Source organism: Equus asinus, chromosome 3 (assembly GCF_041296235.1).
Source record: "Equus asinus isolate D_3611 breed Donkey chromosome 3, EquAss-T2T_v2, whole genome shotgun sequence".
NCBI classification, from domain to species: domain Eukaryota; kingdom Metazoa; phylum Chordata; class Mammalia; order Perissodactyla; family Equidae; genus Equus; species Equus asinus.
Genome location: NC_091792.1, coordinates 5,122,348 through 5,149,712, shown reverse-complemented (window position 1 = coordinate 5,149,712; position 27,365 = coordinate 5,122,348). Strand labels below are relative to the sequence as shown.

At 43.0% G+C, this 27,365-nt stretch overlaps 1 protein-coding gene across 16 annotated transcripts in view; it reads right to left on the bottom strand.

Moving 5' to 3' along the window:
• Positions 1-401: 401 nt before the first annotated feature.
• The window catches only part of EGF (epidermal growth factor), an 81,176-nt gene continuing 54,212 nt past the window's right edge, over positions 402-27,365 (bottom strand). For 4 of the 16 annotated variants that reach the window (XM_014839060.3, XM_070504577.1, XM_070504580.1 and 1 more), the window contains 11 exons: positions 27,079-27,246; positions 26,242-26,391; positions 23,439-23,558; positions 19,509-19,625; positions 18,693-18,818; positions 15,234-15,356; positions 13,750-13,894; positions 9,806-9,973; positions 6,470-6,587; positions 3,528-3,636; positions 402-1,473 (listed from right to left, as the gene is read on the bottom strand). In XM_014839060.3, coding sequence (XP_014694546.1) covers positions 1,241-1,473; positions 3,528-3,636; positions 6,470-6,587; positions 9,806-9,973; positions 13,750-13,894; positions 15,234-15,356; positions 18,693-18,818; positions 19,509-19,625; positions 23,439-23,558; positions 26,242-26,391; positions 27,079-27,246 — 1,577 coding nt within the window. In that variant the 3' untranslated portion in view covers positions 402-1,240. Of the gene's footprint in view, positions 1,474-3,356; positions 3,637-6,469; positions 6,588-9,805; positions 9,974-13,749; positions 13,895-15,233; positions 15,357-18,692; positions 18,819-19,508; positions 19,626-23,438; positions 23,559-26,241; positions 26,392-27,078; positions 27,247-27,365 lie in introns of all 16 variants that reach the window. The other 12 variants (XM_070504574.1, XM_070504578.1, XM_070504579.1 and 9 more) reach the window with 6 other exon arrangements.

Genomic DNA, 27,365 nt, shown 5'->3' with positions numbered 1-27,365 from the left:
GCTTACACACAGCTCATTAAGCCACGAGGCGGCAGCATCCCATGTACAAAAGAATAGAGGAAGATTGGCACAGATTTTAACTCAGGGCCGATCTTCCTCAGCAAAAAAAAATTTAAACAAAAGAATAAGTAAATGGACTAGTTAGCACATAAACTGAATAATCCAAAGCCCCAGACCATCCACAGTGTATCAGCTTGTGTAATCTGTGGTAACAATGTCTCTGCTGCAAGTACGATATTTCAATGGAATACCTTGTAAAATTTTACTTTATAACATTAGAGAGATTTCAAATATATATATTTTAAAAGAGTAACAATAAAAACCTTGGCAAATCACTTTGGTCCAACTCTAACACCCCCTTAGACTATCATTTATCACTTAACCACATATACAATAAAATGTTTATGTTTTAGGGTGATTTTATTTAAATAATTAGAAGAAATTGCTGTCCAAACTGAAAACAAATCAGGCAATTTGCTTACAATCTCATATTCAAAAATAAGTAAAAATTCTCTGCAAACATACAAAGGCAGAATTTACATTTTCATTAGGAAAAAATCCTGTGGGGGAAAGGATAGTAATGACCGAGAAACACTGAAGTCTCTTGGGTAATGTTTTAAAAATTAAATGTTTTTATTCAAAGATTTTAAAATAGAAAAAATAAGTGTCTAATTCTGACGAGATCAGGCTATAAATTAGTACATTTTTCATTCCTTTATCATAATTTATTCTGCAAAATTATCAGCATGGACCACACCAACGATAAGTTAAATGCCTACAATGTATCATAACAGTAATTTTAATATTCTAACCATCTCATGAGATTGAGCTAAATGTTCTGTCCAGGTTAAAGAAATTACCTTATAGCTGACCAAACCAGTATGATTGCCTGCTTTTAGCTCCAAATTTCTTCTGTGGCTGCAGGAAAACACCTCTCTGTATTGATTATTGAAGCCGACATGGTTTACAAAGCACCTCCATTGGGTTTCTAATGAGTTACCTAGTGATTCGCCCAGTTGCTTTCACTTGAAAATGTGAAGCGGGACTTGCTTGAAGGAAGAATCGAAAGCACAATCCATATTTGCCTCTAGGATGCTGAGTAGGTGATTAGTCGTAGAGATGGTAGAACCCAAATCTGTATTTTTCTTCTACTTTTTGAAACGTAGTATTACTGTCCACCGATACAGTTTGTTCTTCTTGACCTTCCTTTTCATTCCAGTTTTTACTGAATCAGCTCCATTTAGAGTGGTGGATCTGGGGCCCTCTGTTGCCATAACGGGTTAGCTGACAGGAGAGAATGAGGCTTCTCAACCCCCGTAGCAGCGGGCCGTGCCCCATAGGAGGGGAGATGAAAGCTACACTCCATTGCCTGGGGCCCGGAGCCTTTGCCACTGGACGGTGGAATGCAGCAACCTTGTTCTGTGCCCGTATACATCTGGGGCTCCTTCTTCCACGATGTCTGTTGCAATGACCCTACACAAAAGAAAAAAGACATTTCAGTATTCACACAATTTACAATTTTCAGCAAGAAAGACCCTAATAGTAGTGGAGAGTAGACCTGAAATATGAGACCCAAAATGAATCCGTTTTCAAACCATTCTGGACACAATTTATTTATTTGATGAAGATTAGCCCTGAGCTAACATCTGCCACCGATCCTCCTCTTTTTGCTGAGGAAGACTGGCCCTGAGCTAACATCTGTGCCCGTCTTTCTCTACTTTATATGTGGGACGCCTACCACAGCATGGCTTGCCAAGTGGTGCCATGTCCGCACCCAGGATCCAAACAGGCGAACCCCGGGCTGCCGAAGCAGAACGTGCACACTTAACCGCTGCACCGTTGGGCTGGCTCCTGGACCAAAGTTTTAAAAAATTAAAATAGTCTTGTTGGTTGAGATGATTTAAAGGACTATGCCGCCTGCCATTGCTCCTTAGCTTTCTCTGCGTACTTCCTCTTTCCTCTTTCCCCATCTGGACCATGAAGGACTTGAGAGCAGAGCTCAGGTTTTAAACACATTTGCATTCCTATCCCTTAGCATGGTGCTCTGCACGTAACCTGCATCAACTGATGCTCGCTGAGGTTGATGAAAATGGTTCTACAGTCCACCACTAGTAGGCCTGGGTTTTATTTTAATGGGTTTTCTGGGAACAGACAGGGCATTGGCTCAGAGCCAATCCTGATCTTTTATCTCATTCTCCACTCTACCTGCCCACCGCCCACCTCTGCATGCATTTTCACCACCGTCATTTACGAGACAGCAGGATGTGACTGGGGATGGGAGCACTCATAGTGGGAGACGGTCATGTGAGTGGCCCACAGACATGTGGCAAACTATTTGCAGTAGAGTAAGTAAAAAGAGAGACGCTCCCATTTAGTTCTGAGTACTCAGCTGGGTCCTCGTTCTTTTCTGAGTTTAACCATATTCTTGTCAAATCATTGTGCTATTGATTATTTTGCAAAATTGCATTCTATGTACCCCTAAAGAGGATTACCTTCATAACAAAGAATTACTTGCTTTTAGCACCTCAAGAAAAAGTAGCATGCGACTACAAAATATTCATTACTGTCTAATAATGCTACCAATAACAAGGAAAGCCCAAGCCACTTTCGAAAATGCTGAATGTGTTCATTATCCAGGTAACAACACTGGTAACAGTATATATATATATAAAACTATACTATTTATTGCAGTTTTAGTATTCAATTCTTAAGTGTACCTTAATATCCAAGGCATTCCTCAAATTAGGAAATAAAGTTGTGCTGAATTTAGGTCACACGGCAACATATGTATGAGAGGAATTTAGAGTGAGGTTTTCAAAACAAGAAGCCTGTGTACTCTCTATAATGAAATCTGAGGAGGAGAGTATAGCAAGAAGCATATTTATGAAGGGCAAGTGTCAGAAAACATAGATGGAGCTGAAGCTCCTCTCATTAGCAGCTCAAGTGTGACGTCAAACGGGGTCTAACTATTGTTTTCCCTGAAGCAGACTGAGTTCCAGAGGGCCTGAGAACCTGGCTCGGCTCTGCGGCCCTCCTCCCAGTGGCCTGCCTGGACTTCACAGACGGCCAGGCATCCGGCTGAGGGCCAGCCCCTGGCAGGTATCTTAATGCTCCCAAATCCCGAGGAGAACCCCCAGATCAACATAAATTCACAGGAACTCTTCCTACTCGAACATGGGACGCATTTTCTTAGAGTCATTTATAACTTCACTGCAACTACCTACGGCTACCAATATCGGGCCCAAATTGCAGGAAAGACCTCAAAACCCAACGTGATTCAAAACACTCCGTGTGCTCGCTCAGACTGATCAACAGCAGACAGCGATGGGATTGGAGTTTCGAATGAACACAGTAACCTCACGTGAGACAGGAATCCAGTCCAAATTTACTTCTCTAAAGCTCTAGGGCATCCCAATACAGCCCAGCTGCTCACATAGCGTATACAATTTAACTACTGCGTCTGGGCTTAGATGAGACTTTTCACACGCAGGAAAGCATTCAGCATCCAGGTAAACATAACCATTCACCAGGCTCCAGGGAGGAAAACTGGCCAATGTCTGCTGTCTCGCCGTCCTTGGGGTGCACAGGTTGATCCCCACTCCTGAGGTTTTGCTGTTGTTCCTTTATAACCACAAACTGCAGAGAACAAAGGGAAGAGAGAGGACATTATCATAATTCATAAACTGTCTCAACATACATTAAATAAAAGCCTATGGCTTCATCACATTCATCCTATGGAAGGCGAAAAGTTGAAAGAAAGGCCCTGTCAAATTTCTTTCTGGCTAATGACAGATTCCGTTTTCAATGAGAAATCCTATGTCACTCTCTATTAAAGCAAGTAGGCATTACCGATATGTTTACTGAAGAATTTGTGCTAATTTTGGAATCCCACATTTTGGGTCATGGGTCCCTAGGGACTACTTCTTACTCTAAGCAATCCAAGAATCTGTAAGTGTTCTAAGCATTGCCCACAGGCCAGACAAACGATATCTCATATACGTGTGTGCCCCAACTTTTCAAATACGTGTGTGTTTAGTTAATAAAATTAATTTAAGTTCTGAGTAATCAGGGCTCATTCATGAGTAATAATAACTAATAGAGCATCTACTGTTTCTCAGTGATCCATGAAATGCTTTTTCATGGTTGAACAGCTTGGGCACCAGAACTCTAAAAGGCAGGCCCAGAAAACAACAACATTTCTCTTCGGTCAACAAAATGATTATTGTTGTCATTATTTGTATTGTCCCCAAGGGACAGGGCACTTGCAGTGCAGGCTGACCAGAGTTCACTGGTTCCCCCCATCCACACTGGATAGATTAGATATTGAAAGAGATCCATGATAAAAGGGAAGAGAAGAGACCGCCCCGTGCCCAAGATAAAGGACGCAGTTTGGCTAGGTCCTTCCTTGCCAATCAGCAACCCAGCAGAGGGACTGCCGCAGGGTGTTGGCTGATTGTGCTCCGTGGGTCCAGAAACTGACCCTCCACAGGAAGGAGCCCATGATCAGAAGCACCATGAGAAAAGGGGAACCAAAAAAAATCTCCTTGCTCATATTTCCCTTGAGAAAAGTGTAGGAAGGAATAACGAGTGGAGTCAAATAGGGAGAGAAATGTTGGTGATGGAAGGATGAATCCTATGAACCTGTGTTTTCATTTTCTTGTTTTCCACCATACTAATCTTGCTTTGCTGCCACCTCCTCATTAATGGTCTCCTGGTGGCAACCTGTCACAAAATCAATACATGACCTGCTGTTTAAGTGCACATGCCCATTATTTCTGGCTCCAGTCAAAATCCAGCCCCCGGCACGGCAAACTTTCTAACCACATGCCTCTCTGTCAGAAGAATGTAGATCCCAGAATTCTGGGCTGAGATGAGGAAGGCAGCTGATGGAACCAGATTTGTTTCTGCTGCGTCTGCTCGTGGTCTGGGTGCTCAGCTCCTTCCCCTGCTCGCTGGTGTCTGCAGCAGCAGTGGGCGTCCAGGCCAGTTCTGACAGTCAGGAGGACGGAACTCAGCAGCCCCAGGCCTCCCACCATAGCTCGGAGCCTACAAGCTGCTCGTGACTGCGGCAAGTGTTCTTGATTTTTTTAAAAAACTAGATATACACAGATTGTGTTTCTCCTTCTCTCCCATGATTTAAATAAGATGAATTAAAACTTGCTACCCAAGACCTGAATGAAATACCATACAGACTGACAAGTGCAATCCGGGTAATTTAGAAGTCCGCAGAGTCATGAGGCCTCAAAGCATTGAGGACGTCCTATAGCCAAGTCCACCCAGAGTCACACACTGATGGAATCCCTTCAGACGGAAGCCATCTTAGAGCGCATCTGATCTGAACCCCTTGGTGTCTTGAAAAGGAAAGAGGGGTTAAGTGACTTGCTGAAGATTAGATAGCCAGTTGATAGGAGGGCAAGGCCAGAATTTACATTTCTTATTTTATTTCCATATCAAGTTCAACCAAAAAATAAGTATACACTGAATGTCTATAACAGGCAGGGACAGATGGTAACATGCTGGTCAAAAGCGTAGCCACAGGAAAGCTATTTTCTGGGAATGCAGGAGGTGGAGGCAGGGGAGTGGGAGAAACGATGTGGGGAGGACCCCAAATGTTGCCTTGCCCCTCCATAACCTCTCCCTGACAGCCTTTTCCCTATTTGCCCACAAGTTTCAGTCCCCTAGCGACCAGCCATACAGTCCAGCCTCTGCCACAATACACACCACAAATAATACCAAGAGCACACACTGAACCAATCAAGCTATCTCTGACAGGGTTCTGGAAATGGAAATTCCAAGTTTCAAGAGAGCTTAGCGTGTCCCAAGTCTGCCCTCTAGAGCTCTCAGGTCAATTACTGAAGAGGGTAATCTATGGGGCATCTTGAACTTCCCAGTCACTACGCATCTTGGAAGATGCGCCAGCTGGCCAGATAAGACACAAGACACCCGGTTAAATTGGAATTTAAATTTGAACTTTCAGTATCGGTATGAATTTAACTAGCTGTCCTGTACTTTTATTTGCTAAATCTGGCAAATATTTTGCTGCTCACACTTAGGGACTTAAAATGTGTGTGAGAAAAGAAATATTAAGAAAATTAGGAGCATAATCTTGGGCTTTTAAGACATCTATCTGAAAAGGATCACCTAATAATTGGGAAAGACTTTTCACATACACATAGAAATCTAAGTTACAGGAAGAAATTACATGCTGGGAAAAGAAGATTCCATAAATTTCTTATGCCATTAAATTAAGGCACTATTTTAGCCTGTCTGATTACTTTGATTTAGGACACAGCTCACCCCAACCCCCCGCCCTGGGCCTCCCCATATTGTGGTGTCGGCTAACATGAACACCAGCTGGAAGCTATAACAGACTCCAGTCTCCGTTCTCTGAGTCTATAGTTCTCTGAAGAATGAGAACTGGGATTAACATAAAACCAATTTCTTGCTTCATGTACTTTGGTTGTATTACCCAAGGTTGGGGGCAAGAGGACATGCCAGCCTCGCTGTCTGCAGGCCTGTTGCCGCTCATATCTCTGCTTGACTCTTCATAAGGATTCTTTGGATTTTTCAATAGCAGCTTCTGAGCCCTGCAACAAAGCCAAAATGTGAGACAATCTCAAAACAAAACAGTAGCCCACTCAATGATGACCAGGGACAACAACCTCTGCTACCGAAATTTAGGAACTTAAAATGCACAGGAGAGAAGAAATATTAAGAAAACTAGGAGCTTAATTTTGGGTTTTTAAGGCAGAACTTTCCAGATGATGTGTTCCCAAGGTTCTGTGAGATGCATCCATGGACAAATCTATTGAGTACTAACTATATCCCAGGCAGCCTATACTGGGATACAGCATGAAAACCAACAAAGTCTCTACCTTAATGGGCTTACAGCTTTGTGGCGGGGGGGAGGTGTCTACAGAAATAGTATCACAGAAGTTGTGGGACACACACCATATTAGCTCCATTTCACCAGTGAAGCCGGGTGGCTGGAAGACAGCAGTGACTCACCCAAGGCACACAGTGACCAAGGGCAGCCCAGGAGCTGGGTCATAAGGACCCAAGGCCCAGGTTCCTTCCACTGGCCCACTGCAATCTCCTGCTCAAAGGCATTAGAGACAAGAACACAAGGAGTGGAAGACTCCACAGAATACTGTCTCCTAGTCGCCAAGCCAGGAAATAGACTAGGTCTCCTGACTCCAAACCCAGTTTTATAAATACTTCCTTGTTTGACAAACATTAAGCACTAAGGGGGGAGGGGGTGAACGGGAGGGAAATTTAGTGTCAGGTGGGCTCCCTGTCCTCAAAGCAGCAGCTGTGAATTTGATGTAACGGGTGGTACCAGGAAATGGTGTGGGTTATTCGTATTTTTAATCAAAGGTGTCAAGGAAAAAATTGAAGCAAGTGGCTAATATAAACAGTTGCAAAGTTATAGTTGGGGACAGAATACTTCCTGTTGATTTCTTACGAGGGGGTCCTTCCAAGAAATCAAGATTCATCAAGTAATAATATTGCAATACTTAAAAAGTTATTTAGTTCCCAAACTTCAATCTTTTGAGAGATAACCAAGACAAATAGCATCAAACACTCAATCTAGACAAAGCAGGCCAGGGCTGCTACAGGGGAGAAATTAACTGATTCTAACTCTTTTGGTTTTTTCTTTTAAAGATTGGGACCTGAGCTAACATCTGTTGCCAATATTTTTTCTTCTTCTTCTTCTCCCCAAAGAGCCCCAGGACATAGTTGTAGGTCCTTCTGGCTCTGCCATGTGGGATGCTGCCTCAGCATGGCTCAAGGAGCAGTGCTAGGTCCACACCCAGGATCCAAACTGGCAAAACCCTGGGCCACCCAAGCGGAGAGCATGAACTTAACCACTCAGCCGTGGGGCCGGCCCTGATTTTAACCTTTTAAAGAAAAGCACCCAACACGCCCAGCTTAAAGCTCAGTGCGAGAGCTGTGTCTCTTGGTACACTTCAGCGACAGGGCAATATTCAGACCGCATTTTTAACGAGATCCTATCAGAATGGATATGGCCGTGGTGCCAATGTGGTCCAGCACAAAGCTGGAAGTCTGCATTGCGGTGAGCAGCCCTGCTGATCAGACTATGGGGAAAAGAACTGCAGATGCGTTCACAAAGAGCTTTACAACTCTGGATGCATTTCAGTGTGAAAAAAAGAGTTCTGATGAATTTTCTTTGTGACGAAATAGTCCCTATCACTTCCGATTTTAGGAAATGGGGAGTCAGACGCTTCTTTGTGCACAAAGTCTACAGCCATGTTTCAGCTGAGCTGGCCTTCGAATTCTAAGTCTAAAAGGCCGGCAATCTGCCATTAATTCAGGGCTCTGAAGAACATCAACCGAACATAAAACGCACCATGTCTCAGCCCACAGAATTAAAAAAAAATACTTAAAAATTATGGCACACATGAACCTAAGTTTCTTGCTTCCATTTTTCTACACCACTTGCCAAGCATCTACTTTTCTTCTGGCATTCTGTCCAAAGGGATCAAGCGACGACTATTCAACATTCTTTCTACAAACCTCCAAGATATTGAGTGAATTCCAGACTGAAAAGTACAATGGTTACCGATGAACCTCTGAATTAAAACTTCAGGTTTGTGTCTGAGCATCCTGTGCCTCGAGATGGAAAAGGGTTTGGAACGTGTGACTCTTTGGGGGAGATTACAGCTCAGGGAAAACTGTAATAACAGACAGCACTCATTAAGCCTTCTATGCCAGACCTACACTAAATTCTTTACTTAGATTAACTCAATTAATCTCACAATAAATCAAGTACTATTCTCGTCCCCCTGTATAGCAAAGGAAATTAACGGATACAAGGTTAGATAATGTAGCTGATGTTATTTACACATGGACTGGGGCTTTAACCTGTGCACCCTGACTCCAGAGTCGTGCTCTTCGCCCTACACTACAATACAGCAGGATCTCAGGCGAGCTCCTCTTGGACAACAGGCTGAATTCTCCATAACGCAAGGCAGCTGCCACCTGAGGGGGTGGTGTAGGACCAGTCCATGTGGTTGGATCTTTATCTGCAGAGGCTGGTAGCTATTCTGCACGTTCCCAGAGAACTGGGACCTATTAGTTAAGTGGGTCTTAGGTTGTTGGGCCATAAAATAAGATTGAATGAGATAATTCAATAAAGTCCCCCTCAGCCCAGAAGTGTTACAACTGGCTGATTTTTGTACAGCACGAACTAGAACAGTGCGTAAAATGCTTCCAGTATTGACGACAGTGGAGGAGGATGCTCTCCTACTTTCTGAGAAATGGAAAATGAGTAAACAACGTGATGCCCATTCCTTTACCCTAATGTAGTGGGTTTTTTTAAATTAAATGTATAAATATTATTGTTCCACAGTTTTTAACTTTTAACTTGAAATTATTGAAAACACAAAATCCAAGGAGCAGAAACTTCCAAATTAGGGAAGACACTGATTTTCTTGAACAAAAGCTAATACTTTTTGTGGGAAATCAACTCAGTGGAAGGCAGCCATGAAAAATTACAGCTAGGCAGGCTGTAGAGGGGAAAGCATGTGAGGCTGAGAGAGAATAGTGGAATACAAAAACGCGTTATGCTAAACAACAACCCCATAAGCTGGGCAGGTGTGTGGACAAAGACTGGAAAGGACCAAGGTAGAATAAAACTACTGATGTTTCAGAGGCGTGAAATCCTGGGCCATTGTTTTTCTTCTACTGTTATTCCACTTGTAAATGCAAGTGTGTAGAAGACACAGAAGGCAGGTGTTCCCCCGGGAGGCATTGGAAAGTTCCAATGAGAAGCAAAGGTCACCTGTGGTAGTGAGCCCCCCACAGGCCCAGCAGCAGCAGCAGGATGAGCACCACCATGCAGACGGCCACCACGGTGATGCTCCGGGGCCACCCATGGCCGGTGTGGCGCAGTTCCCACCACCTCAAGTCCTGGTGCTGACATCGCTCTCCGACGTAGCCAACAACACAGCTGTGACAACACACAAACGGAGGTCAGCAGTCAGCCCTGGCCAAAAAGGCTTCTGTTTTTCAGACTCAATACCCAGCTATCTCTGCACCTCTGCATTTTCAGACTCAGCTCTTTGTAGCATGTGCAAAATCCATCAGGGGCAGTTCAAAGCACTCTGATTTACAAGTTCACGCAGCCTGGACCTCCCCGTTGGGTCTGTTGGCCCTGGGATTGATAGCGGGTTATTTGTATACCGCCTCTTTAAGAATCGATCAAAGATCAATCTGTTAGGCTAAAATCCTAAGGAGCCACCTTTAAGACCAACACAAAGCAACTCTGCCCTAAGAGCCAAGAGAATCTTCGAACAAATGTTTGGCCAGATTGCAATGAGTATAGGTCAAAGGAAGGAAGAATTTGAAGGCAGAGTCCCTCAGTGGAGACCAGGCTATAAAAGAACGTGTCGTCCCTGAACAGGAAGCACAGCCTGGTCTGCGGAGGAAACATTTTTCCCTTTTTATTTAAAATCACTGTAGGCCCAAGAGGAAAGGTCTCAGTGGTGACCACAAGCATTTGCCTACTTTCTTCAGGGGGGAACTAAATGGAGGAATAAGGAGGCATTCACCGACACACATCCTGCTATTTCTTTTGTGAAATTGTGACTAGAATTACCAGCCACCCACACACACTGTGAACCTTCAGATGACAGTAAATTAAGCAATGCTGCCATCTACCGGGAACGCACGCTTCCTGGAACTGGGGGGAGCTTGGGTAGAATGAGTGTATTCTATGATTCTTGGCAAGAGCATAAACTTCTCAAAAATATCCTGTTCAACATTTGGTAACGCTCACTTGTTAGGGATTTCTTCTCTGTGGCCCTGGATCGACTATCTGTCTATCCATGTCCCCACCTTATTCCAGAAGAACTTGAAGGAATGAATACACGGAGTCCCCGTGGTGGGAAGAGGCAGCACGGAAGAAGCACTAGACGAAGCCCCCAAAGATCTAGGTCCTACTCCTAGTTCTGCCTTGAGTGGGTCACAGGGGCTCCAGCGAGTCACTGTCAGTGAGAGGAGGGGAAGGAACGAGCATCTGTTGAGCATCTTACGTGTCTGATGCTGTGCTAGGCACTCTGACTCATTTTATTTTCGATGACACATTCCCATTTTACAGATGAGGAAAGTGAGGCTAACAGGGGTTAAGAAATCCGTACGAGGTCACACAGTTAGTGATGGAGGGTTGGTTCAAACAGTTCTCTGATTTCAAAGCGTGGGTTCTCTCTACTACACAGGGCTACTCCCAAAAAGGGTTTCAAGTTCTATGCACCTCTGAAAAGCTATTCTTCTGGAATTGACCATGCAAGAGACAACAGGATCCGAGTGTAGGAAGTGCAAAGCACTACCAAGTAATTCCAGGCCTTCCTGGATACTGTTTTATTTCTAGCTATAGGTAGTTATAGACACTTGCTATCAACGCCTAGCAGCCACTTTTGAACTGTTGAATGTTAATGGGCCACACCTCCAATCCTTTCAGAGATGTGAGGGTCCCAAGGCATATACCAATCATGGAGCAAGAGTCGTGGGGAGCCACGGCAGGCTGCAATATCAGAGCCTCTCCCAGCCTGCCAGGCCTGGAGCAGTCAGTCAGCACTTCACAAGGGCAGGCCACACACTCCTAGCTGTTTGGGTTACTAATTAGATCTTCTGTTAAACAAAAGATTTCCTGTCTCAATAAGTTTCAGTTTCCATGGTCAAACAATTTCAAGAAATTCTGGACTAAACAAAGGTCAACAAGACTTTCTCATGCGCTGCAGTGTACCACGAAGCCAGCCTTGAAGGCTAGGGGATGCAGCGTTTCTCACACTGATTAGACTACACGCCCCTTTCTTCAGGAAACATCTCATAGCGCCTGTGTTGGGGGAATCCTGGCTGAAGAAGACCTGCCAGGAGGGTGTGGGTTGGTTCAAAGGCAGACGAGAATGAGTGAGGACCTCTTCTGAGCTCAGAAGGTGGGGAGCTTCTGAGAATCTCCAGACCAGGGAACCTTTGAGGAAGACCTTGGGCAAGGAGCCTTCCAGTGCTCACACATTCTCTGCATCCTGGGGCAGCCAGGGGTTTTCTGTATCTGAGGAGACCTTCTGTCGCCTCCAAGCCAGAAAGGAAGATGGCTCTTTCTGAACCTGCTCGCTGCGTTGAGAACACTGCGCGCAATGATGCCCGTACAGCGTTTCTAATCAAAGTCGGACTGGTAAGCGCTCCCTGGAGATGTGTTATCATGGAATTAAAAACATACAAGGTGAGGTCATCGGGGCAGGAGGAGGGAAGGGTTGAATGTTTGATTAAACCACAATTTTACTAAACGTAGAATTCAAAAACAAAGTTATGATCCAGACGAATGGGAACTGTGGTGATATTTCAAATATTGCTTTTGATTAAAAAATCCTTAAATTTGAGTGTTATTTCCAGTTTAAAGTCATTTTTGTAGCAACTCATGTTTAAAACATTACCACGGTAACATGATATTTTCATCAGGATTTAACAACAGAAAGAAAAGCAGTATGCTAAAGAGTTCGTAAATCATTTAACGAATTGACACTAACAGATCAAAACAAAAACAACGTTCTGAATGCAGTACGTGAGCCTGCAGTACCCTTCAAATTATGATGATGTCTTTTATAATCCAAAGTTAAAGTATCAGAAAGAAAAACAAACCACGACGTAATAAACGAGGACACCTGTTTTCATAATCTCATTATTTGGGATAATAAGAAATCATGAACAGGCAAAAATTTGATGCTTATTATCAAAATCAAGGATAACTATTTTAAGTGCTAGATATATCTTAGGTCAGAAAATTGAAGTGTGCACATATGAAATGAAAGCAGATTTCCATCACAACTGAGTCATTTTTGCTAATATTCATGAGCATTTTTCATTATCTTTGTCAGGCAGACATGATTTATAATGCAGACGCACACGCTTTGTCATAGACTATAACTTATTCGGACATCTATTTATTTTTTGGTATCTATCAATTTCCTCATATTGCCTTCAAAATATGAAAGTAATTGAAAGTAAAATTTGACACAAGATATTGGGAGTGTGGTTTTATTAGAGCTCCGGGGGAAGGCCGTCCATGTGAGCAGTGAGCATGGTGGGCACACGGGGGGCGTGCCTCTGTTCTGGGGCTTCCTCCAACCTACTTTTTAGGTTGATGTTTTGCCCCTGTGAAGCCACCGTGGGGACAAAAAGGAGCAAAGGCAGCAGTGGCTGCCCCCAGCAGTTGTTACTAAACGACAAAAACATAAATGTCAACTATTAGGAAGTGAAGGAAAATTATATATATATCTATATATATTTTACTTTTGAGAATTGAAGGCAAGAAGTCCAGTATGAATATACATAACACTTTTATAAATTCAGAAACATGTCATGGATGCCTTCAATATATTTGCAGAAAATAAATCAAAGTTTTAAGGATTCTCTCACAAATCTAAGTTTTTTGACCAAAATGAGAAGTTTAACCCCAGATTGTACCAGTAGTAACATCAAGTTATTTCAGTGAAAGGGACAATCACTAATTCCTTAAATTTCTGTTTACTACCGGCAGTTGGGGGGCTGGTGTGATACGCCGGGAGGGTGCAATACACACACACACACACACACACTTTATATATCTACATATTTTTCCCTAAAAAACCTAATAATAGAAAAATCTCCTCAATATAAACTTTACAGAGCAGCTAAGGGTTGTGGACTGCAGTACCGGACTCGGCGCAGGCAGAAGACACTTTGACTTACTTGCACGCATGTGTGTCGACTTGTACAAGATACACACACTTGCCACCGTGGAGGCAGTACCCGTCATAGGACTGGGAACATTCCTGGTAACTATTTCTCACAGAGTAGTGGCCATCCTCCCTGGGAGGAGAGGGTACAGTCGAGTCTAGAAAAACCAAAGACACTCCTTTTACTTTCTGAAGCGACTAGGTCTTTCAGGTATCAATATCAGGAACTCATGTCTGTGAGCGATTTGTGATATAACGTCTTTCAGTGACAGTAGAACTATCACAGTGACAATAGTTTCCCTTGGCTAACCAGACTTCATTCCCCATGACGCCCGCCATTCTTTCTTTAGGTTCCTCATTATCTGACAGAAAGCATCTTGGAGGCAAGTAAAAGAGGGCTCAATCCTGGGACCCCGCAGGAACGCCGAGTCACCGATCTCATTATGAAGGCACGTCTTCATCCACAGACACACACTAACTGAAGGGACAGCCAGCTTTAAGAGGGTGTCTCCTTATGGCTTGTGAACCACCTACCAACATAGCCCATGACCGCCCGCATCCGGGGGGCCTCAAAAACGTCTCCCACACAACGCTTTCTTCTAAGAACTGCTTAACTTTCGGGGGAACCCTCAAAGTCAAGCCTGGCAACTTAGACATAAAGGAAATGTTACTACAACAGACGGAGAGCCAAAGAGGGAAGGAAGTCGCTTTCACTGAATGGTTCACTGCTCTTTCAAAGGAAAACATTAGGGTGTGTAGCTGAGTATATAAACATGAGCAGGTTTCCAATACCTTTAAGATGAACAAACTATTTGAGAAAATAATGTACTAAAAAAACAGAGCCCCAAGCAAGCGCACAACGCCCCTCTCAGGATGTTTCTGCTTGCAGAGCTGAGACAGGTAAACAGCTGGCAGGGACGGAAAAGAGGCCCTGATCCTGGTCTCTGGGGTGGATAAAGCCAGCACCCTTTCTGAGGTGCTGATGGTGAGAAGATATGGCTGTGATAGGGAGGAGGGGGTTCAGGAAGCAGGAGTCGGTCGTTATTAACGTTTAAAAAGAAAGAAAAAAGAGCTGGAGTTCTAATTCAGATCAAGAAACACTGACTTTTTAAAGTAATATCTTAAAATCCTTGAAAGTTATTCAAAACGCTGAGTCCAGACATGCTCCCCGACCTGATTAGCCCTGCCGAGCTTTTCCAGCGGCCCCAGAAATCAACATTACAAAGCAAGACATTAGCTGAGTAGTTAAGAGAACCACCTGTATTCCCACCTTTATTGAATTGTGAGTAAAAAAAGGATTCATTCCAGATGCTATTAAATTAAGAAAACTTGGACCATTTCACATTCTCCAGCCCAGCATCAACCTAATCAGGAAAGTAAACTCACCAGCCCGACTGAATCAAATGATTTCTAGAATCTCTAGTGCAAATACATGGGAGTACAGAATTTTCCAGAATCAAGTCCCTCCCCTTGGCTCTAGACCACCCACCAACCTACTGGGGCAAATCCGTCCAGGTCCAGACAGGCCACCAGCACACAGGCAGGTATAGTTTCCTTCTGTATTTGTACAGCTGGCATTTTCTCCACAGGTGTGCATGCCCAGTTGGCACTCATCAATATCTGCCAGAAAAAAAAGGGAATAGGGGCTAGGGAGAGAAAAGTGGGGCACAGAGGAGGAATAGAGGGTCACACCATTGGTGAAGCCACCATTCTGGAAGAGGAGCATCTTCAGCTTCTGTCATGCTGCATATTCTCAGAGCTCTACACATTTGAGATTCAAAAATTCTATCAAGAACATTGGAGAGAGAGACGAACAGAGTCTGTGGGCTGCATGCCCATTTGCGTAAGCTCCTGGCATGAGGCTGGAGGTTTTCCTCTTGCTTGGAAGGAAGGGAATTCCCAGCACAAGTAGCTCAGTGGGAGAGTTGGAGATTGGTAAACCATCCCTAGGCAAACATGTACAGGTTCACATCATAGCAAATGAAACACTTTTGCCTTTTTTGTGTACGTATGAACTAAGTCTTCACTTTCTCTCCCAACTACCCATCTTCTTCTTTCTCAGGTACCAGCAGCCTAACGCTTGGCTCCTTCCTCTCTTCAAGTTTACATTACTATAAGAAGAGCAGCATCCCTTCTCTCCCCCACTCCACTCCCAAACGCCAGTGCAGATTGAGCTTCCTGAACCACATCCGCCAGCACTGCACTACTTCACTCAAATGCTGCCAGTGGCTCGCTCTTGCCCAGAGTGATGCTGCCCAATACGGCAGCCATTGGCCTCTGTGGGTACTGAGCCCCTGGACTGCAGCTGGCCCACACCGAGATGTGCTGTAAATGTAAGACACACGCCACAGTCTGAAGACTAAGCACCAAAATAACAAAGCATGCAAAATATCCCAATAATTTTATATTGATCATATATTAAAATGTCAATATTTTGGATATATTGGATTAAATAAAACATTAAAATTAATTTCACCTGGTTCTTTCTGCTTTTTGTAATGCGGCTACTAGAAAATTTAAAATTATCTGTGTCACTGACATTCTATTTCTCTTGGACACGCAGGTCTAGAGAAGTAAAACCCCAGTGACTAACTCTCAGATTCTAGTTACTCACAAGCGTAACTCGACCTGCCTGCCATGGACTGAATTGTACCCCCCAAAATTCATATGCTGAAGGCCCAACCCCCAAAGTGACTATACATGGAGATAGGGCCTATGAGGAAGTAATTAAGGTTAAATGAAGTCACGAGTGGGGCCTGACCCAATAGGATTGGTGTCCTTATAAGAGGAAGAGACACAAGAGATCTCTTTCTCTCTCTCTCTACGAGCCACAGAAGAAAGGCCACGTGAGTAGGCAGCAAGAGGGTGGCCATCTGGAAGCCGGGAAGAGTCCTCACAGGGACCAAATCAGTCAGCGCCTGTTTGGGACTTCTAGCCTCCAGAACTGTGAGAAAATAAATTCCTATGGCTCAGGGCACCCAGTCTATACAGCATTTTATTATGGCAGCCTGAGCAGACTAAGACACCACCCTACCAGCCTCAGTTTCTGTTTTCCCTCACGCACAACCTTCACTTAGTGCTCCATGAGGCTATTCTCCAGCCACCCCTCAAAGAAGACCTGTGACATCTTCATGGCTGCAATGCTCCCACCTCTTCACATTTCTGCCTAATAAAAACTTCCTCAAGCCGCAAGGTCCATCCAAGATGCTACTTCCTCCATGAAGTCTCTCCCAATACCTCAAACAAATTTTCTTCCTGTTCGAACTTCCATTGTAGTTTTTGCTTCTCTTATGGTGCATACCTTTCTTCACCCCTTGTCGTGGCTGTACCGCTTTCAGATCATATCCTCCTTGCGAGCAAGGACCGCCGTCTTCATCTTGGTATTCCTCGCACTTCCTAGGACTGTGCCTTTGTACACAGTAGGGGTCAACTAAAGATTTGTCACATTGAGTTGCTATCCTGAATGGCTGGAACTGAGTCTTTTTTTTCCTTACTGACTTCCTATTATAATCTCTACAAACTGTGACCTTGAGAGTGAGAGAGAGCTTTTCCTAGACGCAAAACCAAAGATATCCTCTTGGCCAAGAAACACAACTACTCTCAAGAATAACAACACTTTTGTTGTGTTGTTATTGACATGCCAGGCCTGGTTCCAAATGCTGTATCTACATGTATACGTGAAGAGGGAGGGAAGGAGGAAAAGAGAGAGAGGAAGAGAGACCAGGAACAAGCCCGCTGCTTCCACGGGGCCTGAGAACTCCGCGCCACCCAGGCAGGCTGCGCTGTGACACCCCGCTGAGTGTCTGCTACTGGAACGAGGTGGGTTAGTAACACACGGAGAATCCAGAGCCAAATGAGTTTAAACATCCAAGAAAGTATACCTTCCTTTCTCTTCAAAGTAAATTAAATGTAAAACCTGTTTATCTAAATTATCTATGAGGCTGCTTCATTAGAGCAGTGACATTTTCCTGACTGACAGCCAAATATGTGCTTAAAGAGCATTTACAGATGTCTATGGACTCCACAAAACTAATCTGATAAAGGTTTGATTTAAACCAACCAGATCCTGAAAATTGGTGGTTGTGACTGATATTTCATCTTTAACCTCAACATGCAGGGGAAAGCAGTACCATTTTAGTTTCTTATCAGGGCATCTGCCCCTCACCGTGAAAAGATTTTTATGTTTTCAGAAGGAAAAGAAAATACAGAAAGAGACATTTTAAAGCCCTGTAAAACTTGAGATAACCACTTCACTGGGCGACGATGGCTCCAGGCAGGTCTTCACTTGCACAGTGATGCTATGCTACTGACAGCTGGAACGGGACAAGACATCCACTAAGTGAGCTCTCAGTCAACACGCCACACCCAGCCCTTGGCAGAGGACAGTGATGATGAAAGAGGTCTTAATCATTCTTTACTTGCACCTAAACGCCAGTGGTTTGACTTTCCCATCCACTGAACGTATCAAGAGGCACCCGACAAGCCCTCTCAAAGAAGCACACCTACTTTCCTTTACGCACACAGCAGTGACTTTTGCCTCACCCACGTCAGCTCTGCAGTTCACCCAGCTCAAGGGCCAAATTCAGTGACAAAGGAAACGCTGTCCAATTCCCTCCATGATGGCTCAAGGTATGGACTATTAACGAGGCACGGTACCACTCAAACACCAGAGAAAGAATCAGAAAGGCAGGGGGATAAACAGAATCAGAAAGGCAGGTAAACAACCTCTGCAGGGTCTTGAAGCTGACTGGTGCAGTAAGAGCACAAGGGCACAAACTCGACTACACACCAAGAACTGAAATATGGCAGTGTGAACAGTCACGCAACTCCTTTTTCAGTCTTCACATGTGTGGCATCCAATTATAGCCTGTCTTTCCTCGGGCCACCACACCCATGGTATTTCGTGATTCTCCAAGATTGCCTCCACCCTTTCCTTTGGCACACACGCTCTCTTACCTAGACAATGCATCCCATCGCCTCGGTAGCCTTCCGAGCACTGGCAGACATAGCCACCTTCAGTGTTGACGCACCGAGAGGAGGGGTGGGGGCACACCGAGTTTCCCACCTCACATTCATCCACATCTGTGGACAAAACGATGAACTAGTGAATAGGCAGGCAGTCCTGATACCAACGAGAACAGCAGGAAAGGAAAAGTATAATATGATCACGCACTATTTACAGGTACTTTTTGCACATGTAATGCAAACCCTGCATCTTAGACATAAAGTTCACTTCTGAATCAATTTTTACATGTTTCTCATGTGTCCGATTAGCTAAGTATGTGTAAATAAGGCACTTCATGCCAGAGTTTCAGAGCACAAGGACTGAGATTTTTACAGTAATCCCTAACTTAAAATTTTGAAGCTACCAATATAAAATAGAAACCTATTCAGTACAACCTATTTATTAAAGTAAAACTTATGACCTAAGCTTTTGGAGAAAAAAAGTTTTGTGTTTTTAATGGAATTGATGAATTTATAAATTTGACTTGAACTCAAATTGATGCCTCCAAAGCTAATTATAAATTCTTCTTAATGTCAACTGAATATATCATGTAATTTTAACATAAACTCAATGTACTATATCAGCATCTAATACGTTTCATATTTTCTATACATGCCATCCATTATCTTTTTAGCTAACATTGAGCAATTTATTCAATCCTGCTGATTACGTAAATCCTTCTGGAGAGTTTGAATCAAAATGAGCTGAGAGAATGTTTCTGGTTCACGATTTCCCAGACATTGTGTTTATTTGGCCTTTGTTCTTACCAGAACATAGCTGTCCATCCCCAGCAAATCCTTTGAAACACTGACATATGGCCTCCTCTCCCTCTGAAACACACTGGGCGTGGGGATCGCATCGCACGGGACCACAGTCATCGTCATCTGCAAACAGTGGGAACCCCATCAGATTATGTCCAGACCTCAGAGGAGAAAATAAGCATTAATATTCTGGCCGCCACAGAACATTCTAGCATGTCCTTTCCCAAGTTATGGGGCAGGTTAACTTCCAAGTAGAAACATTTTGTTGACCTGAAAGCTTTACCTATACTAAAGGATCTACAAGCCATATGTTTCCATTTACATGCTGCCAACAAATCTTTAGTCTTAAAAAACTATTTGGTGTTCAAAGAACCTTGTGTGGACTTATTTATAATTTTTTAAAAGCATTTGTAAATTTGAACTATAAAATTGCTAGGAGTAACTGGACTCAAATTTCAAAAGGCTTATTGCTTATTTGAGAATTCCCACCCATTATGACATACTAAAGGGGTCAATATATTCTCACCCACCACAGACACACAGACATGTGAGTATATGTTGCACGTAGATCTGTGTACCAACACGGCAAAGAGATTCAATCATAAATGCAATGAGATATAAATCATAACAAGATTTATGGTCAATTTACAAAAATTACATTTCATATATAATAGAATATGTATGTCACAGTGAATGTTTATTACCAAGGTTTATGCAGTGACTCGCAAACCTCAAGGCATTTTTCCAAAGTCATGAACCATAGAAACTAAATGCTGGAAATGGATTATTTTATTTCATATTCCATTGAAATGTAAACGCCCTGGGGGACAGAGATGCATGTCGAGCCCTAAACATGAGCAGGTCTTTTTTTCCCTTTAACTATTTATATATATAATCATTCTTCCAACGCCTCCTCTCTTTTGGAGTCGGGGGCATCTGACATAGCACAGTAGGCTATAAACTATCATCTGTCTATTCACTGGTAGGTTTGCTCGTCTGAGTCCAGAAGAGGTAAAAGCAGCCCTCCAAACTTGCCCATAAATTAAAGAAAGTTAAATGATCTAAGCAGGATTCGGGGGCCACGTGAAGGCAGACATTCAGTAATTGCGTTTGATCTGCTTAGCTATTTGAGCAAGAAGATTTCTCCTGTGGGAACCCATGCCTTTCATGCTTGCTTGGTCATCTCCTGTCACTCATGGATAAGTTCAAACTAAATCAATTATCCACTTGATTCGGCATTTATTTGGAAGACTAGCTCCCAAATCACAAGGCTATTTAGAGTGCATGGTGGACAGTATCCAATTACACAAATCATTTCAAATCACTTGCAGAATTATCTTAAATTAGAATATGATTCAGGATTTATTTGGTAACTTGCAAACCCCAAGGCAGCTTTGCATAATGAAAAGCGACGGATATGCAGCTGGGGGGATGGGCTGTAGCCAAAGTTCCCTCCGCGCAAACCAGCTCAGGAGGGAGGACTGCCTGCGCTTCCCGTCCCTCTTCTCTAAAGTCTAGGCGACGATTTCTGTCCAGACAACTTCACACGATTGTTGTGAGGACTGGAAGAAACAGTGATTTTTCAAAAAAGTCCTTTGAGAAGTATAAATATTATACATATCTAGATAAGGATGATAGAGAAGAAGGGTACTGTGACAGCCAGGATCAGAATGAGCCTTACCACACTAGAGCAGACTCTGGGGCCTTTAGTAAAACTAATGAAATTCATTCATTCATAAGCACCTACTATCTGCCAGGTCCTAATGAGGGCCAAAAGCACAGCGATGGAGAATATAGACAAAGGCTCTGCTTCCTGGCATAACTAATTATTGAGGTCCAGGTGTGATGAGCACGATCCTGAAACGATACCGGCTTCACCTCACCTGGTCTGGAGGCTAGGAAAGGCTTTCTGAGCAACAGCATGTTAAGCTGAGATGGGAAGGGCACACGGGACGTGGAGGGATGAGAAAGACCACTGCGGGCACAGACACCACCACCTGCATGCTCCAGGCAAGGCAAGCTAAGTGAAGCAGGCCGTGGAAAGCTGCGGGTAGAAGGGCACGAATCGAGGATGGGGAGGTGTGGAGGGCTAGTTCATCTAGGGACCAACAGGCCACGTTAAGGATTTTATATTTTATTCAGGAATTTAGAAGAATTCACAATTTTAGTAAATTTGACAAGGAAACTTTTTGTGATTGAATCTCTTTCCATGTTGTACACAGATCTGCTTGCTCCATATCAGTCTGCGTGTCCTTGGGGAATAAGAATATATTGACCCAAAATCTTATATTGAGTTTTCAAAATCTTTTTAGCATACACACTTCATTGGAACGAAATTTCACTACAAAACATAAATAAGACCCCTTAGCCTAACACAGGTAGAACTAGAACCCTACAGGCAAAGACAAAATAGAACATGATTCAGGTATGGAAAGATAAGGTAGTTTTCACCAAGACAATCAATTCCGTCTGCTCTGCGTGAGGCAAAGTCCAGTCTCCACGTACGAAGCCACCACAGCCTGTTGTGTGTGTCTTCCAGTCGTTGGCCAGTTCATCTCTCCCCCATGCCACCCATGCGCCTAATGTACTAGCTGCCCCTCATGTCGGCCTTTGAGTCCCCGAAACATCCGTCTTTCACAACATGCTCTATGAACCTCGGGGGACCCCTAGGGACTTTGAAAAGGTTCTCTCTAGAGTTAATTTTTATTTCTATTGTTTTATTCTATAATATTCTTTGTCTCCACATCAGACTGTGACCTTGGGGACTGGGGCTATATTTAGCTCCTCATGCTATCCCCAGCACTTAGCACAGTGTATGGCAAACAGTCACTAAATTAATAACAGTTCTAATGTGACGATGTTTTCCAGGACTTCTTTTCTTGAAAAGAATTAATTATTTGGTCATAATTTTCAAAACTCTTTGGTCAAGTCACTAACAATATATCTTGGTCTCAGTTTTCAAATGTGTAAAATGATGGATTGTGATAGGGATTAAATAAGAGGATATATTTAAACTACCTGGCAAACTCTAAAGCTCCATACAAATTATTATTCCTAAAAATATCTACCTCTTTCTATTTGGTCAAAAATCACCCTATGTTCTTGGAAGGAGGGCTAAGAAGTCCCCAGGGTCTCAGACATTGACAACGTAGTCTGTAGACCAGAAAAGTTGGATGAGCACTTTGTTGAGTATCTAATGTGTAATGTGAAGTTCTCAAACTTATTTTTAGCTACAGACACTGTTAAAATAAACTCTTACTCAGAAATACAAATCAATAAAAGCTTTCAAAGTGGAGCTGCATTGATTGAAGGGCAGAGACGCAGAGCGCAGACGGGGTGGGGTTTGCGGAAACTCCGGGGCTCAGCTAAGCCCAGTTTGAAAACCACTGGCCTCATGAGTGAATACAGAATATAAAAGAATTAGGTTCCCTAAAGTTGACACATAATGAACAAACTATTTAGCATTTTGGTGATAAACGTGCAATGTAGAGGGAAAAAATTCTAACATTTGCTATTTGTGGGCCTTCTGGAGCAGCTGAAGCAGCCAAACTGTAATTGTTTATCAACTACTATCTACTTTTTGCACTACTGGACGTAAAGCTGCCGAGCCAAATTCCAAAAAGACTAGACGTGGATGGGGATACACTCACATCTGCTCTTTCCTATCTTTCACCTTTGTTTCCAAGGTAGATTTCTTCCAGAAGGTTCAGTCCAAAGACTCTCAAGGAGTCAAGTTCATGTCCAGGCTAATACAGACCCATCTTCCTCAGGCACACAGTTCAGAAGAAGAGAACCAAAGACAGTCCAAAGTTTGGTTTCACCAGTTTTGTGTAGATTTAGGCAACATTAAGTAGAGAGATAATTCAGAATTTCTAATAGGTAATTGTAATGGAAATTGTTGGAACAAAGCTGTAACGGAGAACTCATTAGTCATACCTGACACCATGATTTCAGCCACTAGCATTTGCTGAGATTCTGAAATGTTATCTTCACACCCCCTACTCCTGGATAAGATGTCCAATGGCGTTGTTTGACCACTTAGATCTGCTTCACTACCTATTGAAGATCAACAGACACAATTAAGTTATCTTTTATAATTCAAGGACAGTTTGATTTAACTTATATTTACAGCTGTTTGTTGGTTGTAAGTTCAGACTCATTCTTACAGTAAGAGGATTCAGGAAAACTGGCAGGGTCTTGATGACTTAGAAAACCTCGCCCCCTGTACAACACCCTGCCAGCTTCACTCAGTGCATTTGATGGTTGAGAGTGAGGGAGCCAGTAGCGAAGGAAGACACGACTGTTTTAGGTCCTGGAAAAAACAATGAGTGAAATACCAAAATGCTAATGAATGTAATCAGCTCATAATCACAGCCTGCCATTACTAAGGACAAGTTAATGGGATGATCTCTCCAACCTGCCTTTCATATACACTCCTTCTCCTCTAGGCTGCTTTCAATATTTATTTTAGTGCAATTTTACCTGTATTTAGAAATGTGGAAGGGCATAAACAAGCCATAATTTAACATAGGCATGGGACCCATGCAACTCCCAAGAACAGGGGAGAAATGGATCCCCTAAAACATTAAGTGTGGTCCGTGGATTCCTAAGATCCCGTTGCATAGAGTCCATAAGGTCAAAACTATTTTCATAAAAGGCTAATAACTGTGACGTTATTTGCCCTTTCCCACCATGTCAGACATGGATATTTTGGGCTAAAAGCAATGATGGGTGAAACTGCAGTGTCTTGGCACAAGTTAAGGCAATGCACCCAACCCTTCTAGTAGTCATGTTCCTCACTGCCACGCGCTTGCACACACACACAATCCAGTTCCACTTTCAAGAACCCATGATTCTTGAAATCTGGAAATAATCTTGAAATAATTTTCAAGTAAAATTATTAATTTTTAAAAATCTTGGCCAAGGGCTACCTGGCTCTTTACTATTCTGTGTAACGAAACAGGAAGTACACATACAACCACCAGTTCACACCCTGGAGCTCTGCCAGCCACCTGCAGGCAAAGCACTCATGCAGCCTCTCTTTTCATTGAACATGATTTTCACTTGAAAGAATGACTGATAAACTGCATCATTAACACTTGGGGATTTGGCAAGCATTTTCTCAAAAATGAAGTGAGCCTGTCACTTCAAGGAAAATAACACACACTGCTTGTTGCCAATAACAAAATTTGAGCTTTCAAGTGAAAAGTAGAATTCTGGAAAATTTTTTCCACTACTTCGAGCTTGACAAAATCCCATTACTCAAAGACTTTTCTGATGAATTTGACGATAGTAATTAATGAAGGCGATTTTATGTATATTAATGTGACATTTGGAAGGTCTGCATAACTCAGTCAATCAATATTTTCAAATGACCAGAACACGATGCTACAAAATCATGCCCACAAAATACAAAACACACCACTGGGCTGTAATGTAGCAGAGGACAAAAAGTTCATCGACATGGCTTCAGATTGCACTTTGCAACTAAACTCTGAGAAACCATCACCTGTCTATCTCTGATCTAGTATCAAAAGAAGATATACAAAAAAGGCATCAGAAGGGCCATTAAATAATCCTTCCTTTTCCAACTCCATGTCCAACTCCAGATTTTCACCACAGCAACACATTCAACATGGAAGCAGACAGGAGAACCCAGAGCCCTCTATTAAGCAGGACATTAAAAAGATATGTGTAAAACAATGCCACTCTTCTCACTATATATTTTTTGTTTTGAGAAATAGAGTTATTCCATTTATTTCCATAGAAATATGTTCATATATAATGGAGTCTAATTGTAATTTTAATAGAGATATTAAATTTTTTTTAGTTTTAGTTTCTAATATCATACATCTTGATAGATATAACCCACAGAAACAGAAACTCTTTGGGGTTCTCAATCCTTTTTAAGAGCGTAAAGGGGTCCTGAAGCCAAAAAGACTGAGAACTGTTGTCCTCAGGCAACAATTAACAGAAAGTTCTGAAATATCCAATTCTGGTCCATGGATAGATCAATCCATTTATTTGCTGTCAATCTGTCACCTAACTTACACCATGCCTATCAGACAAATATGAATTTAAAAAAACATTTTTAATAAAGTTTCAGTTCTCTTTGGTATAAAGATATCAAGAGAGGACTCCAAATGTGCCATGGTTGTTGGACGCACATTCGAGGGAAGCGAATGGGCATAGCTGGTTCCACTTCGTATTTGATGGACTCTGCCCCCCCCCCCCGCCTCAAAGCCACATTTACTATTTAAAAATGTGGATCACAAGCCTGCTCAGGCTGCAATCCCTGCACTTGTCTGATATCCTCAAGTTATTTATTACAAAGGACTTTGCTTTTCCTATTAAGATAGTCATGTGTCATGGGGGTTTGAGGTGACTACCTCTAAAACTGAGGCTATGAAACAAAAGAAAACGTCTCTGAACATTATCCAAGGTGGTAAAATGCTGGCATTTATTTCCAAGGATGGACTACTCCACCACAAATGGGGGGCTGGAGGATTGGAACTTAAGACTTGGAATATTACCTCTTGTTCATTAATTTTAGAACTAGAGGAGGTCAATTGAATCAAGTCTGGAATAAGGAGCCCAAACTCATCGGGTGGGGGAACCCAAGAACTTGGCATCCCTAAAAGCGAAGAGCTTTTAAAATGGGCTAAAGTCAGCACAAGCATAGGTTTGATGTAGAACTATGTTTCTGAGCCAAGGTAAGGTAATTTAGCCAAATGATTACCTGCCAATATCTGATGGCCATTCAGAGCCAGACACATTTTCCCATCTGGGGCTTTCATAAAACCTTCACGACACAAACACTGAGCGGTTCCAAACCTTTCTTTGCAGGTGTGTTCACAGCCTCCATTTTGATGTGAGCAGGGATCTGCTCCTAGAGGGAAGAGAGGGGCATTCACATGTGGGCTCGGAGATGACAAGGGTGCCACTGATGCAAATCACGGTGTGCAGTTCTAGGTGAGAGAAACTCAGTGTATCTAAATGGAGCCCATATCAAGAGTTATTTCAAAAGAGCCACTGATTTTAAGAAGACCTCAGAATGTTATTATCTTATGAGTATCAATATGGAGTATAGCCAGTCCTTCTGTTCAAGAAGCTCTTTGGGCCCACGTGTTTCCTATTTTGCGACTCATCTAGTGACATTGACAAAGGGCAACTCAGAAAGAAGAGCTACTGGATGCCCTTTCCATCTGCTTACTCCCTGCTGATGCTCCCTGGCCCTCTCAGGAGGAGGGGAAAGGCCCAGGTGTAGAGAGAAGCTTCCATTGCAGGGGTCTACATGGCTCCTCCCCACCCGGAGCCCTGCCCTGAGCACCTTTAACCCAAGAGACTTTGAAAAGGATCAGATAACTAAAAGGCAAGAAAAGATGAGATTGGAGGGACAAAGCCCAAACTCATTAACAGATTGTCTTAGTTGAAACAAAATCCAAATCTCAGGAAATCTTAACATCTGCCCAAATTACTGGGAATTGCAGCATCCGCCCTCCCTCCCCTGCCATCAAACAATTAAAACAGGTGCAGATTCCAGCCAAAGAAAGACCGTGTAGCACGTCCAGTGTACCTGGTTTTGCCAATGGATGAACTATAACCAGTGATGAGGGCTTCAGCATGCTGCCTCGGAGACGTACCCTGTTTTTGCCAGTCCGCTTGTTCACCCTTATTACTGACGGCACAGTCCAATCAGAGAACCACACGTGATCCTCAAACACGGCCACAGCAAACGGGTGCCCTGGAAGCAGTTCCAATCCATTACATCCATCTCGCCTTTGCCATGGATACTTTTAAAAGGACAAGGCTTGAAACATATTCACACACAATTCCTACACTAAATCAATTCTTTAGTATAGC